The 18,032-nt window shown below is 36.5% G+C and overlaps 1 protein-coding gene across 1 annotated transcript in view; it reads right to left on the reverse strand.

Moving 5' to 3' along the window:
- Window positions 1-18,032, reverse strand: part of Prkar2b (protein kinase cAMP-dependent type II regulatory subunit beta) — a 103,967-nt gene that overhangs the window by 70,214 nt on the left and 15,721 nt on the right. Inside the window, exon 2 of the mRNA XM_026395755.2 lies at window positions 10,259-10,294. Within this exon, the coding sequence (XP_026251540.1) occupies window positions 10,259-10,294 (36 nt within the window). The remainder of the gene's footprint in view (window positions 1-10,258; window positions 10,295-18,032) is intronic.

The following is an 18,032-nucleotide window of genomic DNA, read 5'->3' on the forward strand; positions in this document are numbered from 1 at the left end:
CTGAATGGAGAAAAATTGAAGGCATTCCCTCTAAGATCTGGTACAAGACAGGGATGCCCTCTCTCACCACTTCTGTTCAACATAGTCCTCGAAACACTGGCAAGAGCAATTAGACAGACGAAAGAAATTAAAGGGATAAAAATTGGAAAAGAAGAACTTAAATTATCACTATTTGCAGATGATATGATTCTATACCTAGCAGACCCAAAAGGGTCTACAAAGAAGCTATTAGAGCTAATAAATGAATTCAGCAAAGTGGCAGGATATAAGATCAACACGCATAAATCAAAGGCGTTCCTGTATATGAGCGACAAATCCTCTGAAACGGAAATGAGGACAACTACTCCATTCACAATATCCCCCCAAAAAATAAAATACTTGGGAATCAACCTAACTAAAGAGGTGAAAGATTTATACAATGAAAATTACAGAACCCTAAAGAAAGACATAGAAGAAGACCTTAGAAGATGGAAAAACATACCCTGCTCATGGATAGGCAGAACTAACATCATCAAAATGGCGATATTACCAAAAGTTCTCTATAAGTTCAATGCAATGCCAATCAAAATCCCAACAGCATATCTTGTAGAAATAGATAAAAGAATCATGAAATTCATATGGAATAATAAAAGACCCAGAATAGCAAAAACAATACTAAGCAGGAAGTGTGAATCAGGCGGTATAGCGATACCAGACTTCAAGCTATACTACAGAGCAATAGTAACAAAAACAGCATGGTACTGGTACCAAAACAGGCGGGTGGACCAATGGTACAGAATAGAGGACACAGTAACCAATCCACAAAACTACAACTATCTTATTTTTGATAAAGGGGCTAAAAGCATGCAATGGAGGAAGGATAGCATCTTCAACAAATGGTGCTGGGAAAACTGGAAATCCATTTGCACCAAAATGAATCTGAATCCCTATCTCTCGCCGTGCACAAAAGTTAACTCAAAATGGATCAAGGAGCTTGATATTAAATCAGAGACACGGCATCTGATAGAAGAAAAAGTTGGTTATGATCTACACGCTGTGGGATCGGGCTCCAAATTCCTCAATAGGACACCCATAGCGCTAGAGTTAACAACTAGAATCAACAAATGGGACTTACTCAAACTAAAAAGTTTTTTCTCAGCAAAAGAAACAATAAGAGAGATAAATAGGGAGCCTACATCCTGGGAACAAATCTTTACTCCACACACTTCAGATAGAGCCCTAATAACCAGAATATACAAAGAACTCAAAAAATTAGACAATAAGATAACAAATAACCCAATCAATAAATGGGCCAAGGACCTGAACAGACACTTCTCAGAGGAGGACATACAATCAATCAACAAGTACATGAAAAAATGCTCACCATCGCTAGCAGTCAGAGAAATGCAAATCAAAACTACCCTAAGATACCATCTCACTCCAGTAAGACTGGCAGCCATTAGGAAGTCAAACAACAATAAGTGCTGGAGAGGATGCGGGGAAAAGGGCACTCTTGTTCATTGCTGGTGGGACTGCAAATTGGTGCAGCCAATCTGGAAAGCAGTATGGAGATTTCTCGGAAAGCTGGGAATGGAACCACCATTTGACCCAGCTATTCCCCTTCTCGGTCTATTCCCTAAAGCCCTAACAAGAGCATGCTACAGGGACACTGCTACATCGATGTTCATAGCAGCTCAATTCACGATAGCAAGACTGTGGAACCAGCCTAGATGCCCTTCAATAGATGAATGGATAAAAAAAATGTGGCATTTATACACTATGGAGTATTACTCTGCATTAAAAAATGACAAAATTATAGAATTTGGAGGGAAATGGATGGCATTAGAGCAGATTATGCTAAGTGAAGCTAGTCAATCTTTAAAAAACAAATACCAAATGACTCCTTTGATATAAGGGGTGTAAACAAGGACAGGGTAGGGACGAAGAGCTTGAGAAGAATATTTACAGTAAACAGGGATGAGAGGTGGGAGGGAAAGGGAGTGAGAAGGGAAATTGCATGGAAATGGAAGGCGATCCTCAGGGTTATACAAAATGTCATATAAGAGGTAAGGAGGGGTAAGTCAAGAGAATACAAATGGAAGACATGATTTACAGTAGAAGGGGTAGAGAGAGAAAAGGGGAGGGGAGGGGAGGGGAGGGGAGGGGGGATAGTAGACAATAGGACAGACAGCAGAATACATCAGACACTAGAAAGGCAATATGTCAATCAATGGAAGGGTAACTGATGTGATACAGCAATTTGTATACGGGGTAAAAGCGGGAGTTCATAATCCACTTGAATCAAACCGTGTAATATGATGTATTAAGAACTATGTAATGTTATGAACGACCAATAAAAAAAAATAAATAAAAAAAAAAAAAAAAAAAGAATACAAAAAAAAAAAAAAAATAGTAACGAAAACAGCATGGTACTGGTACCAAAACAGGCGGGTGGACCAATGGTATAGAATAGAGGACACAGTAACCAATCCACAAAACTACAACTATCTTATTTTTGATAAAGGGGCTAAAAGCATGCAATGGAGGAAGGATAGCATCTTCAACAAATGGTGCTGGGAAAACTGGAAATCCATTTGCATCAAAATGAATCTGAATCCCTATCTCTCGCCTTGCACAAAAGTTAACTCAAAATGGATCAAGGAGCTTGATATTAAATCAGAGACACGGCATCTGATAGAAGAAAAAGTTGGTTATGATCTACATACTGTGGGAGCAGGCTCCAAATTCCTCAATAGGACACCCATAGCGCAAGAGTTAACAACTAGAATCAACAAATGGGACTTACTCAAACTAAAAAGTTTTTTCTCAGCAAAAGAAACAATAAGAGAGATAAACAGGGAGCCTACATCCTGGGAACAAATCTTTACTCCACACACTTCAGATAGAGCCCTAATAACCAGAATATACAAAGAACTCAAAAAATTAGACAATAAGACAACAAGTAACCCAATCAATAAATGGGCAAAGGACCTGAACAGACACTTCTCAGAAGAGGACATACAATCAATCAATAAGTACATGAAAAAATGCTCACCATCGCTAGCAGTCAGAGAAATGCAAATCAAAACTACCCTAAGATACCATCTCACTCCAGTAAGATTGGCAGCCATTAGGAAGTCAAACAACAATAAGTGCTGGAGAGGATGTGGGGAAAGGGCACTCTTGTTCATTGCTGGTGGGACTGCAAATTGGTGCAGCCAATTTGGAAAGCAGTATGGAGATTTCTTGGAAAGCTGGGAATGGAACCACCATTTGACCCAGCTATTCCCCTTCTCGGTCTATTCCCTAAAGACCTAATAAGAGCATGCTACAGGGACACTGCTACATCGATGTTCATAGCAGCACAATTCACGATAGCAAGATTGTGGAATCAGCCTAGATGCCCTTCAATAGATGAATGGATTAAAAAAATGTGGCATTTATACACAATGGAGTATTACTCTGCATTTAAAAATGACAAAATCATAGAATTTGGAGGGAAATGGATGGCATTAGAGCAGATTATGCTAAGTGAAGCTAGTCAATCTTTAAAAAACAAATACCAAATGACTCCTCTGATATACGGGGAGGAAACAAGGACAGGGTAGGGACGAAGAGCTTGAGACGAAGATTTTCATTAACAGTGTTGAGAGGTGGGAGGGAAAGGAAACGAGAAGGGGAATCGCATGGAAATGGAAGGCGATCCTCAGGGTTATACAAAATGACATATAAGAGGAAAGGAGGGGTAAGACAAGATAATTCAAATGGAAGAAGTGATTTACAGTAGAAGGGGTAGAGAGAGAAAAGGGGAGGGGAGGGGAGGGGAGGGGGGATAGTAGAGAATAATATAGACAGCAGAATACATCAGACACTAGAAAGGCAATATGTCAATCAATGGAAGGGTAACTGATGTGATGCAGCAATCTGTATACGGGATAAAATTGGGAGTTCATAACTCATTTGAATCAAACTGTGAAATATGATGTATGAGGAACTATGTAATGTTTTGAACGACCAACAATAAAAAAAAAAAAAAAAAAGAGAGTAAATCGGGGCTGCAAGGGTATGGAGGACAGACAAGCGGCTGGAGATGAGATGGGAGCAGCACCTGCTCCATTCACTTTCTTTTAGTTGCAACAAGACTACAAGGAAGAATATGTTTTAACATTAATCTGGGGAAATAGAATTAACAGGTGCAGGAAATGGCTGGGAGCCCTTAATGGACTTCCATCCCCAATGAGGAAGAAGCCTGGACCCAGGCACCTGGACTCTGGCATCTCAAAGAACCTCTCCAGGCCCCACCCTCTGACATCTCTTTTCAACTCCCTTGCCCAATACTGGCAGCTCTGGTTTTATCCGTTGCCTCAGTGGAACTGACCCTTACCTTGGGTGTCATCTTTCCATCTAATTCTTCATGTCAAACTCTGAAGTACACAAGCTGCTTCTAACCCACGACCACATCCAGCCCAGGGTTCTTAGAGGCCTCTGCCTATCTGTGAGACATATTTAGACAACAGGCCAATAGTGTCAAACTAAGCTGGAAAGAATACTGTGTTACATGTTTTTCACAGATTATCTACGGCTCAATTAATTTCAAAAATCTTGTGAGTTGTGTATTATCTTCATTCTATAATGCAACTAAGCTTAGAAAGGTCACTAAGGACAAACACACACGTTTTTAGTAAGTAGATATATTAAGTAAGAGAGCTTGGTCTACCTGGATCCAGAGCCTATATGGCCTCCCTTGGCAAAGCAGACGCTAACACTCTGATGTGATGGTGAATTAAAGGCAGAAATCATTCCAGGCCTTAAGTCCCTGCTGTCAATGGCCACAGTCATCTACTCACTGCATGTGAGAGGTGCCTGACAGCAGAGGTAAAATGCCTAGCAACGTACTGTGCAAATGGAGTTTATACAATAATACTTAATAAAAATAGCTAGCTATTAGCAATAAAGCACAAATATTCCCTTCTCTTATTTTCCCAGTGAAATGCATGTTAAAAGCTTAAAGACCAGCTCAAGTAGTACCCTTTCTGTGAGCCATGTCCAGGGAGAACCATGCTATTTTCCTTTCACTTCATGGATATTATGGTATCTACCACAATATGAGTCATGGCCAGCCTTCCAGCTGAACTGTGAGCTTCTTAAGGGCTGCAAACTTTTTCTTGTTGCATTCCTAGAACTACACCTGGCACAAAGGAGTCAGTTCTCAGTAAACATTTGCAGAATCAATTAGTAATCTCACTGGTGAAAGTAGTATGCTCCCAGCATGCATTGTCAAGTACTGGTGATCACCAAGCTCAAAATGTTATACAAAATGAGGCTGATTTCAAAAAATAAAATATAAACATAACTATAATCATACTGGCAAATTGGTTTGATGATATGAGAATCACCTCTAGGGGGGAGATGATAATTTGAGAATTAAAAGTTCTTATCATCAAGAAACTTTAAAGTAGAAATAGTGAACACCAAGGCTACAAAATATTTCCAAAACAAAACAAAAGGAAGCATATGTTCCCTGAATCAAGGAAGCATATGGTCTCCGAATCAGATTCAAGACAAATCTGAACTTCTCCTATTTGACTACTTTCTCAGAGACTAATCATTTTCTGTTTGGGGTGATTTTACTGAGATTCTTAATATGTTTCACAGTGAGTGTGTGAGATTTAAAGGCTTTAATTTCACCTCTGAGTTTTTCTGAAGGCTAGTTTAGACAAAATTACAACTTTGTTAAAAATATACTCTAGGGCTGGGATTGTGGCTCAGTGGTACAGAGCACTTGCCTAGCACGTGTGAGGCACTGAGTTTGTTTCTCAGCACCACATAAAAAAATAAACAAATAAAATAAAGGCATTGTGCCCATCTTAAACACACACATACACACACACACACACACACACACACACACTAAAATCCATTGTTCATGGTAAAACTTTGATGAGTGGATTAATTATTCCCACATGAAAACATGCAATTCATAATTTGGAGTTCCGTTTTCACTTCTAAGAAATAATTACTTTAGAGCAAGTAATGCTCAACAGTAGTCCATAAAGGCAATACTAAATGCCAATGGGGCACACTGACTAGGCAGTGGCTGGGCCCATGCCAAGCAATACAGGAAACTGTTCCACTGTTAGGGATAAAAACTTTGAAAAAGCAAATTTTAGGAAGTCAATCTCTGAAAGACGAGAAAAACTTGAGTTATGACAATTAAATGCAATATAAATAATAAATACATGAAGGGACTTAATAAAAATAGGGGAAGAGAATAATTAGGACAACTAGGGAAATCTAACTCTAAACTGTATATTAGCCAACCTTATTGTAGCAAGTTTCAATTCCCTGAGTGTTACGTTATATTGTTCTCAGGAGTTATATTCTCCAGTATTTAGGATTCCATAAAGGCTCAATAAAAAAATAAAAGTGTGTGTGTAAAAAAGGAGGGGAAAGATGTGGCAAAACATTAACAACTGGGGAACCTAGGTAAAGGAGCTCCCTGAGCTCTTCTTTAAAGCTTTCTACAAGACTGACTGTGATCAAAATGAAACCTTGTAATAAAAAAATTTCAGAGAGGCCTGACCTTGTGATGCAAGGCATTGTCTCCAGACTGATCAGGCCTTTCTTTCTTTCTCTTTTTTGTTAGTTCAAAGAGACAAAACCAGAGGGAAACCATTCTGTAGACATTTTAAAAATTGGTAGTAGACAAACAATATAAAAGAGATGCCCTTATTAAAGATTACTATCAAATCATGTTATAACTCTCCAAGGCTTTTCTCTGACAGGCTCACATACAAAACTAAGGGTTTTATTGTTTTGTTTTAAACCATTTTCAGGAGAAGAGAGCTGAGCACGAACATTTTTGAGAGACTAAACACTCGGCTGGGAACTTTATTGAAACCATTTAACTTAGCCCTCAGGACAAGCTTGAATATAGGTGTTAAGGTCCCAAACTGAGGGGAGGAAAATGAAAAGAAACCTCAGCGAGGTAAATAACTTTATGTTTATATTTCTCTGTATTTTTAAAGAAATGATTACTAAGACTTGAAATAGGTTTAAGGGAGCAAAAGCAGTATTTCTTCTTAACAATGGGGTTCTGGAGTGCTGTTCAAAACTAAGGTTATGAGATGCTGTCGGAAGACACAGGAGGATGTATACAGCTGCATCTCAGAAGGCGTCCAGCTGCTATTCTTCAAGTTTTGCAGAACCTGCCCGACCTAACCTGGGGGGTGGGGCCCTGTTCTCCCAGCACCTTTCTTCCCTCATTCCCACTAATCACTCCACCCCATGCCTCTCATCCCTGCACAAAATGGAAAACTGGTTCATGAAACCCTAACACCTCTACACATTCTTAAAGATTCTAGAAGTTCTGTTTGGAAATATTGAGAGAAACTGATCTTTTTACTTATAAAAATGATGACTGACAGGTTTATGGGCAGACACTGAAAACGCATAAAGACAGGAGAGTTTAGGACAAATAGTACTATTAGTACTGCAATCCTAAATAATGTATTAGGTAAATATCTCCTAACTAAAAGATTCTTCTTCATGAAGCTAACAAAAGAAAAAGGAACAAAAAGGTGGGGAATGTTTTATTGAAATTATTCAGGTTTGAAAATTTTAATACATGCAGTACAACTATCAAAAGCCAAAAACTCAAAGACTCAGGAAACTTAGAACATTTTTTCATTCTTTCAGCAGTAACTGAATACTCAGCACTGCAAAGTTATTATTGTGATAGGTAGCATATATTATGTACTATGTAATACAGGCAATCTAGCATTTATTTTTTTGAATTATTATTTTTAAATAGATGAATAAGAAACAAATTTACATACAGACTTCTGGTTGATTTGTCGGACTTTTTTCCCCTAAATTTTACTTCTTATGTTACAGTTTTATAATTTACTTTGGAAAAGAAAATATTTCTCAAATAAAACTTGATGAGAAAAAGATATCTTAAGAAATATTCTTAGTTATCACAATTGAGAAATCACTTATTTTTAAAATTTTCTGGAAATGTTACTTTCAAAGAAGCTGATGTATATCTCCTCTACTAAACCTCACTTTTAGCCACTAGATCAAATTTTCAAAGAGAGCTGTAGAATATCCTCTTTAGGATGTCTTAAGATGGTTCCTATATCCTTCTTTGCCAAAAAAAATAATAATAATTGTAGACAAACTTTCATAAGAAAAATAAGAAAGCCAATATAAATTTTAGGTGTATAGATAATTAAGTAGGTCCCATTTAGTTTTTTGCTTTTTATACCACTGTTCTTTTTATCTAAGATACTAAATATAATTTCCTCTCCTATAACCAAAGATTTATAATGTATTTAAAATGCTTAGCATAGGTATTCTCCATAAATTGGTTCTCTTTTCCTTCCAATACTGTCAAAAATCATTTTCATTATGGTTCTCAACATTCTACATTATTAGATAACAATTTTACCCATTAAGGCTTATTTTTTTTTTTAAAGAGAGAGAGAGAGAAAGTTTTTTAAATTTTTTTTAAATTTTCGGTGGACACAACATCTTTATTTTATTTTTATGTGGTGCTGAGGATCGAATCCAGTGCCCCGCACTTGCCAGGCGAGCACGCTACCACTTGAGCCATAACCCCAGCCCCAAAGGCTTATTTTTAAGTATAACAAGACTCCTGAATTTGTATCACCTGATTTATACCAAACTGTATCCTACTGTATTTAATTAATATTTCTAAATATATGTCACTCTAGGAATAAATGCAACATTTGATTTTTAATTTTAATTTTTTTTTTCTAGTATCCCATCATCTTTACATTATCAAGTTTTGATGAGATATACTGAACACATATTTGGTGGAAGAGGGATGTAAAATAATGGAATAATGGTTTTTTGAAACTAACCTATACACTGGAGCCCTGATCTATCAATTAATGATAAATATATTATACAAATATTAATGGAGTTTACCCAGAAATGAAAGTCACATGTCATACAGTTTGAGGCAGAAAGGGAGATTACTTATTTTAAGACTCCTAAGTTTCTGTTGAAAGGATTTCACATCATTAAGACACGATGATACTGATTCTTATTTTTCCTTCCTTGTTTCCATCACTGTTCATAAAGGTCAAGTTTGGTATCTCTGCTTGAGATAAATTTGATGCCTTACTGATATAAAATAACTCATTCCACAAACGGCATTACAATCGATACTTTTTCTTTACCATTTAAAATAAATACACTTTGATATTACAAAAACCTCAGAATGGCAATGTACATACCATACCAATGTAGCAAATTTTCCTCATTCCTGTCTTTATAGACCTGATCACTATATAGCAAGATTAAATTGAACCAGAAACTGCTAACAAATTAAAAATAAAATTCGACCTAAAAGCATCTTTATTATAGCACAGGTGAAAATAAGGTAATTTTATGAAATAAATTATTCATATATAATATTCAAGCTCCAAAGGTCATCTGTTTGAAATGTTTACCTTTTGTTTTTCAAAAGAATAATTCTATTTATATTTACAAGGGAACATGATTTTTCTCAAACCAAATATAATAGTACATCATTTGTTCCCCATCTTCAGAGAAGAAGGGATTCCACAGTATGACTTCTCAAATAATAGCTTATTCATTTCAATGACCAAATTCACTTTACTTAAACTATTTTGGACAGAAATTGTTCTTAATTACATCCCATACTTCCCTACCAGTTCAGGTAGAACACTATAATGAACTTAATTTAAGCACTTGTTATAGGGCTGTCCCATGACTATCTATAAGGTTACTGTGGCAAATTTAAAGACAGCAATAGCCTCAGGACATTAACAAATATAAAGTAATATATTCCTATCCTAAATGACTCCATAATGATAAGTTCTTCAATTTGCATTTTAAGAGTCTTCCTGCCCCTACTTAAAAACTCTCACTCATCACTGTTGCTAGGTCTCCTTCACCCATCTTCTAAAATCACTGCTTCTAAACTGTAGCTGGTAAATCAGAGAACCATGCAAGTAGTAATTTTACCAAAATGTAGAAGTAACATACTGGGATGATAATCTCCATTTAAAAGGTACATCAGCTTAGGCTACAGCATAACTTATATATTTAGTTACTCAGAGAACATTTTCAATTATTTCCTAATTCATGATTATGTCAGATGGTTTTGATTTCTGGGAAAATGACAAAGAAATTATTAATCTACAGCAATTATTCTTTGTAACTTCTTGCCCATTTTGTAAATGTCCCCATAAGTAAGCAAAAGCCATAGTAGAATCAGACTTACCTGAGGCACGCCTTGTGAATCGATTTATTACTGGAGCTAAAAGAAAAGTGCAGAAAAATATAATTAGATTAAAAATCTGATTTTTCCAAACCCCTACAAAGGCTCAGATTAGTAAGTAATCTTATAATGTAAACAGAGAAAATATGAATGAATAAATATAAGAAATACAAAAGAAATGCAATTTAAATCAATATTTTACCTATTAAATTAGTTTCCCCAAACACTTTAAAGAAAATTCACCTGGTTAGAGAGAGCTGAAACTACTTAACTGGGACAGTGTAAATCTATATATTACCTATAGAAAATCTGATAATTACATCAAGTACCATAAAAGGTTTATGTCTGTGGATAGAGTAATTCTACTTTTAGAGATTTATTCTTTAAAAAGCTACAAGAGAAGAGGAAAACAATATGTGAACACTTTTCGCATTATCATTTTAAAATTGAAAAAAATAGGAAACAAAGCTAAAAGTGTTCATGTATACAGAGATCATTTTTAGGTGAAGGATAGTATATCCTTGAACATTTCCGATTTAATATTTGTGGTTTTGATATTTTTGTGCAACCCAAATGTCCATGACATGCAAATGTGTACACTGAAAGCTGCGACTCCGGGTTGCTGCGTGCATCACCCAGCTGGCAAGCCTACCGTCTGCCCACATGCCTGACTCAACTCAGCTCTGTGCTGCTGCTTAGGTTTGCTGACACAGTTATCTCAAGTGGAGGGCTCTTTTTTTTTTTTTTTCTTGAGACAAGTAAGTAAATTTATGGTTCATATTATATAAGACAAGACCTCACATATTATACTGTATATTTTATTTGCAGAATGTCATGGGTCTACTAAAGTACTCCAATACTTTCAAAAGAACAACTATGAAAGTTGTTTACACTATGTACTCACTTGGGTCAAGGAAAAGACATAATTTTTAACAGTACTGTGGTCACACTGCATGACGAATATATAAGAGTAAGTGCCAGGAGAAAACCGCATCAGATTTTTACCTTCATCTTTGTAAACATGCTATTAAACATCAGCATCATCATATTACTGATGATTAAGTTTTATAGTAAGGCTTAGAGAAACTGATTAATTTGTTTTAAATCAAATAACCACCCTGTAGCAAATCTGGAGAATTTGAACCTAGGAGTATCTAGAACCAAAACAATCCCTTAGAAAGAATAGAAGTGAAAACACTGATTCCCGAAATCACATCATAGGAAGTGAATACTTTCTTTCATACTGATCTTCACTGTCATTAAAGATTAACTTCATTAAATAATTCACAAATCCAATTATTAAAATAGCATAGAGTTTGCAGCAAAATATATCCTCCAGACTGATCGAGAAAAAATTCTTATTATTTACATACCAAAATAATTTAGCCATGTATTTGCACAGTCAAAAATTACTTATATCAAAAAAAGTTCAATACTGCAAGTATTTTAAAACACAAAGGTCCTTCAGTTTCCTTGGATGCTTTTAATCCCCCTTTTCATAGCTCTTTTGGAACCTAAAGAGAGTCTCCCCTGCAGAATACAAGGACAGTGACAAGAGATAATGTACAAAGAAATTCAACCATAGGAATGCAGAACAGAGTACCTCAGATAAAGAAAGATGAGGGCTAAAACCCTATCTAGAGCTTGGGGCAAAAAATAAAAGTAGATATTTGCTGCCCTCCTGTCCAGATGAAACCACAGGGCTATGAGCTTCAGGCTAGACATGGTGGGAAATCTCTATTCTCCTGAGTCCTTAGGTTTATGCATCTATCTGAAGTGGTTGAAGAAGAGGACTTCCTGCACCAATGGCCCTGTCATCTAAAACATCTTTTTTTCCTTCTTCTTCTTCTCCTTCTTTTCCCTTGGTTCTTTTTTTTTTTTTTTTTTAATTCTTTTTGGTAGTGCTGGGGATTCAACCCAGGGCTTCATGCATGCCAGGCAATTACTTTACCACTGAGCTATATCCTAGGCCCCCAGCTCTTTAAATTTTTAGGGATAATTCCGATTGTCATACTAATTCAGAAAACACCCTTGGCATTTGGCAGGCAAACTCCAGAACAGTCCTACACTAGAAAGAACTGTCCTACATTCCCAGCTTTCATCCCATATGACTTTCAAATACCCCACAGGGCATTCCTGATTCTAACACTGCTTTACATATGTACTTGATTACTTTATGCTGTTTTAATATATATACATATCAAATTTTCTCAAACAAAACTATGTAAATCAAAGGAATTACATTTTCTTTTTTATACTCTGATTGGAATTCCACTTTACTAGATGTTCACTCTTTCAGGAAGTCTATGCCACTTGCAACAACATCATTTGTCATTTGGGCTATTTGAATACCAGTACAGTATGTCTGGTCACCTAGACATTTTTTTAAATATTTTAAATTTTAATTTGTTATATATGATAGCGGAATGCATTACAATTCATATTACACATACACAATTTTTCATATCTCTGGTTGTACACAAAGTAGAGTCACACCATTCGTGTCTTCATATACGTGCTTAGGATAATGATGTCCATCTCATTCCACCATCTTTCCTATCCCTATGCTCCTCCCTTCTCCTCTCACCCCTCTGCTCTATCTAGAGTTCCTCTTATCCTCCCATGCTCCCCCACCCACCCACCGCATCCCATTATGAATCAGCATCCTTATATCAGAAAAAATACTCTGCATTTGTTTTTTGGGGGGATTGGCTAACTTGACTTAGCATTATATTCTCCAACTTCATCCATTTACCTGCAAATGCCATAATTTTATTCTCTTTTAATGATGAATAGTATTTAATTGTGTATATATACAACATTTTCATTATCCATTCATCCTCTGAAGGGCATCTAGGTTGGTTCCTAGACAGTTTAGCTATTGTGAATTGTGTTGCTATAAACATTGATGTGGCTGTGTCCCTGTAGTATTCTGTTTTTAAGTCCTTTGGGTATAGACCGAGGAGTGGGACAGCTGGGTCAAATGGTGGTTCTATTCCCAGTTTTCAAGGAATCTCCAAACTGCTTTCCATAGTGGCTGCACCAGTTTGCAGTCCCACCAGCAATGTATGAGTGTGACTTTTCCCCCACATCCTCGCCAACACGTACATTGGAGAAAAGATAGCCTCTTCAACAAATGGTGCTGGGAAAACTGGAAATCCATATGCAACAAAATGAAATTAAACCCTTATCTCTCACCATGCACAAAATTCAACTCAAAGTAGATCAAGGACCTAGGAATTAAACCAGAGACATTGCGCCTAATAGAAGAAAAAGTAGGCCCAAATTGGATTAGGCCCCAACTACCTTAATATGACTCCTATAGCACAAAAATTAAAATCAAGAATCAATAAATGGGATGAATTCAAACTAAAAAGCTTCTTCTCAGCAAAAGAAACAATCAGTGAGATGAATAGAGATCCTATATTTTAGGGACAAATTTTTACCACAAGCACGTCAGTTAGAGCACTAATCTCTAGGATATATAAAGAACTCAAAAATCTTAATACCAAAAGAACAAATAACCCAATCAATAGATGGGGCCAAGGAACTGAACAGACACTTCTCAGAAGAAGATATACAATCAATCCACAAATATATGAAAAAGTGTTCAACATCTCTAGCACTTAGAGAAATCCAAATCAAAACTACTGTATGATTTCATCTCACTCCAGTCAGAATGGCAACTATTAAGAATACAAACCTACACAATTTTTATAGCTTTTTAGTCTAGCTAGTCAAACAGGAATTAAGGTTGATTCAGGGTAGAGGCCTTGCTGGAAATAAAGATATGTGCATCTGGCCACGCTGTCATTTTCTCCCTCAGGGACCTACGGCAGGGAAGGGAGCCAGGGGTGAGTAAGGTCAGTACTACCACCTTTCTGACCCTCCACATCACTGGTGGTGGTGGTGAGGGTGGGTAGGACAGCAGGCAAGAGCCGTGGGTGCCACTACTGGCCCCATAGCCTCCCATGAAACTGAGGATAGTGCATGTAACTTAAATTCTCAGCTCATGAAATACGGATACTAAGACCTGTCTTTCTTCTTCAGAGGATTTTTTTGTAAAAAAAAGAAAAGAAAACATATTTTTAAAAGTGCCTGTCAACTATAAACTCCTATTCGAATGTAAAGGACTGATGCTTATTTACTGTGAACTAACAATACCATTTTTTAAAAAAAAATTTTAGTTGTAGATGGACACAATGCCTTTATTTATTTTTATGTGGTGCTGAGGATCGAATTAGTGCTCTACTATCAAGCCAAAACTCCAGCACCAACATTACCATTTTTAAAGCATACTGAGTAAACAACAATACAAATTGTCATAAAAGAAAGTTTACAAATAAAGATGTTCTAAAATGTGACAAGTCAAATTAAGTTTTCTTAGGAATCTTTGTTTCACCTTCAGATTTTCTCACTCATGGATATTCTGTGAATATGCACGTGTCATACAAATATATACACATATTCACCAAAAACACATACACACACATATATTGGGGATGGAGAAAGAGAATATTAGAGAACAGGACATGTCCAGAGAAACAAATATGATTTAAAGATATACCAAACTCCTACATTTTCAAAAGCTATAACCTAAGATCTTAGGGAATCCCTGAGGACAAATACAGAAATATTTATGTAGGTTTGACTTTCTCCCAAATACCCGAGAGTCCTGTGTGCTACTAGGAGTATTTTCACACCGTATGAGCAGAGATCCATTCAGTTGCCAAAGTATATCCGAGTAGATTGGTTTTACTTGCTGAGCTCCTGAAAGACTGGAAGTATAATTCAAGTCCTCATTAATCCTTGAGGATCCTTAGAAGAAAAAGTCTCCTTTATTTTGGATAAACTGAAGGAGTCTCTCAATACCTAGCAGTGAAAACAGCCTCCCACACCTGTTTGCACTGAGCTCCCCACAGTGCCAACAGGAACTGCTTATCTTTCACCTCTTCATGCAGGTTCTGAGTTCATAACCACAGAGTGAATCAATAAACAGTGAAAAGTACACAGAGCAAGCCTCCTGTCTCCACTTATTTTCTGGCCATATTGAGTGAGGAGGACAGCACTGGAACTGTAACACTCTTGTTACAGAAGGGCTTAACCAAGCCTGGTCCTATTTACGAAAGAAAGGACTCAGGGCTTACCCTGGCAAGTGGCCACCTAAATTTAAAATAAATAAATAAATAAATTAGCTGAAAGAGAATTTCAGAAGACTAAAAAAATTTAAGCTAGTTCATAAAAATAAAAGCAATCAATTGAAAGCATGAAGCAGTAAGTCTGGTCTTTTAAAAGGAAGCCCAGGGGACAGCAGTACATGTAAGTAGTTTGCATCTTTGAGCACAATGGGGAGAGAAATCACAAGTTGAAGAAATAAGAGCTCTGAGTGGTGATCTGAAGTCATGAACACACACACACAATTAAAAACAAACAAAATCCATTAAAAGAATATACCCTATCTCTACTGGAGTCACCTTAGCTAAATGGCCTTTTACAGAAAGGTGTTCATATGCCCTGAAGTTAAATACATACAACAACCTTAGTTTCAACCAAATAATTAGCATCCCTGTCCTCCTATCAGCTGGCTTTAGAAGCAATAAACACTTTCTGAATCTGTTAGCTGCCTAAATAAAAGACTGTAGAAACTGTAAATTGAAACCATGTAAGCTAATTATTTTTGACAGAGTAAATAAACGCTAATCTCAGAATAAATTAATTGTTCCTATGCCTATGCTTCAAAAATTGAAATGAAGATCACCCCTGACCCAAGAAAGAATTAACTTTTTAAAGTAGATCAACAGCAAATAAGCAAATAACAAAATAAAATTTTAACTGTTTTGCTAATTAACCTAACACACAATTTGCACACATTTTTATACACGTTCAATTATTGGTATTGAAAACACCACTTATTTTCTACATTTTTGTTAAAGGATGGTGAGCCTTAACTGCTTTCAGAAACAACTGGAGATATTCATTACTATCCTGCAGTACCTTGAGCTGTATTCCAGATACACGGCACCTAAGAATCCGAGCTATGGTTTAATTCTGGAGGACAGAATTAATTGGAGAATATACTCCAGAGCTTCCAGGTGTTGGTGCTAAGGAGACTCTGGAGGTAAAACATGTATGTAGCTCAAAGCACTTCACTGGACATAATGGCAACTGTGTGAAAGGCAGGCTTGGAGGAGGGGACAATTTTCTACTGCCTTTTTGATTACACAACCTGAGGAACTGAGATCATGTCCAACCCACCTATTCACATGGATCAGGACTTGAGATGGGCCACAGTGACACAAAGTATAGATGTTCTGACTTTTACAAAGTATCATTTTTAATGATCACTATAAAGATACATATTTTTGTTCAATTTATAAACCAAACTCCCCAAAATGTAACTGACATTTTAAAATATTAGGGTAATAAAGTGTAATGATTAAACCAGAAACAACACATTTACTTTTATTTATGAATGAACGTGATGCTTCACTTTTTAATTCATGAGGATTTTACCCATGATGCTCTCTTCCAAACAGAAAGAAAAATACGGTTACAGCTAAAAAAAAAAAAAAAAAGTCCCACAGCGGCTAACCACACACAGAGTGAAGCAATAACGATGCCTAGAGAAAGGTTCCCAAATATTTTTTGGATTTTTAAATACAGAAGGAAATAGGAAAGGGATATTGTCAAAACTACACAAACTCAGTATCTGTTTCTCCAAATGATAAAGTGTCTCTTCCAAAACTATATTGTCAGATACAACACATGAAAGACAGATTTGTTAGAGGCCAACGTTCTGCCACACATTACAAAATCACAACAAAACTTTCCAGACAAGGATAAATTTAGAATAATATGAAAGCTTTGAAATGAAGATCAACTTAGACAAACAATTAGGTGATGTGATAAGAGTCACTCTACTCATAAAAGTAGTTAAAGAAAATAGTATACAAAACCTTCCCTGTATTTTCCCAGAACGAAAAATTTCCTGCCATTCCAGCCTTGGCTCACAGGTCCTCTCCTCAGGAAGCCCTTTCTTGAACAACCTGTGTAACTAACAAGTAGCCCCTCCAGTCCCTCTCAAACCGACCATCCTGTTTCCTTCTCTCCAGGGTGATCAGCTATCTAAAAATTTCTAGTGTTTTACACTTATCCTCTATTTCCTTTAATGCTAGACTACAAGCTCCAAGAAGGTAGGGTTTCCTTGTCAGTGTGCTTCACTACACTACCCCAGTACTTAGAACACTACATGCAATTACATATATTAGTTTAAATACACAAGCAGTGCTAATGAAAAACTAATGTCATAGGGGATACTCCCTGACACCTAAAATCATTTGGACAAATGTGATATTCACACAAGTATTAAGTTTGTGAAACTCATCAATTAAAATACAGTATTGGATGAAAACATACAACTGATTTTAAAATAGTAGAGATTGACTAGCCTTTGGCTTTTTCCCCCCAAGCAGCAAAAAAGCAACCACTTTGTATTACTGTTCTCAATTTCTCACATTTTTCCTGCTCTGGAAGTATATGTTACATCCTTTGCAGTACCTCCCACTTCCAGGGGTAGAGTACATTTCCCTCCCCATAGTTACTGTGTTTTGCATGTGACCCTCAGGCCAGGAGAAAGTTAGCAAGACAAAAAACACATAGTCTTCTTCAAATGTGCTTGGATAATTCTAGCCTGGCTGCTTGTGTTTCTAACATCACCGGGAAATGGAAGTCTCCAGTTATCACTTATTCCAAAAGGAGGCTACATGAGGGGCAGAGC

This window comes from Urocitellus parryii, chromosome 3, assembly GCF_045843805.1.
Source record: "Urocitellus parryii isolate mUroPar1 chromosome 3, mUroPar1.hap1, whole genome shotgun sequence".
NCBI lineage: Eukaryota > Metazoa > Chordata > Mammalia > Rodentia > Sciuridae > Urocitellus > Urocitellus parryii.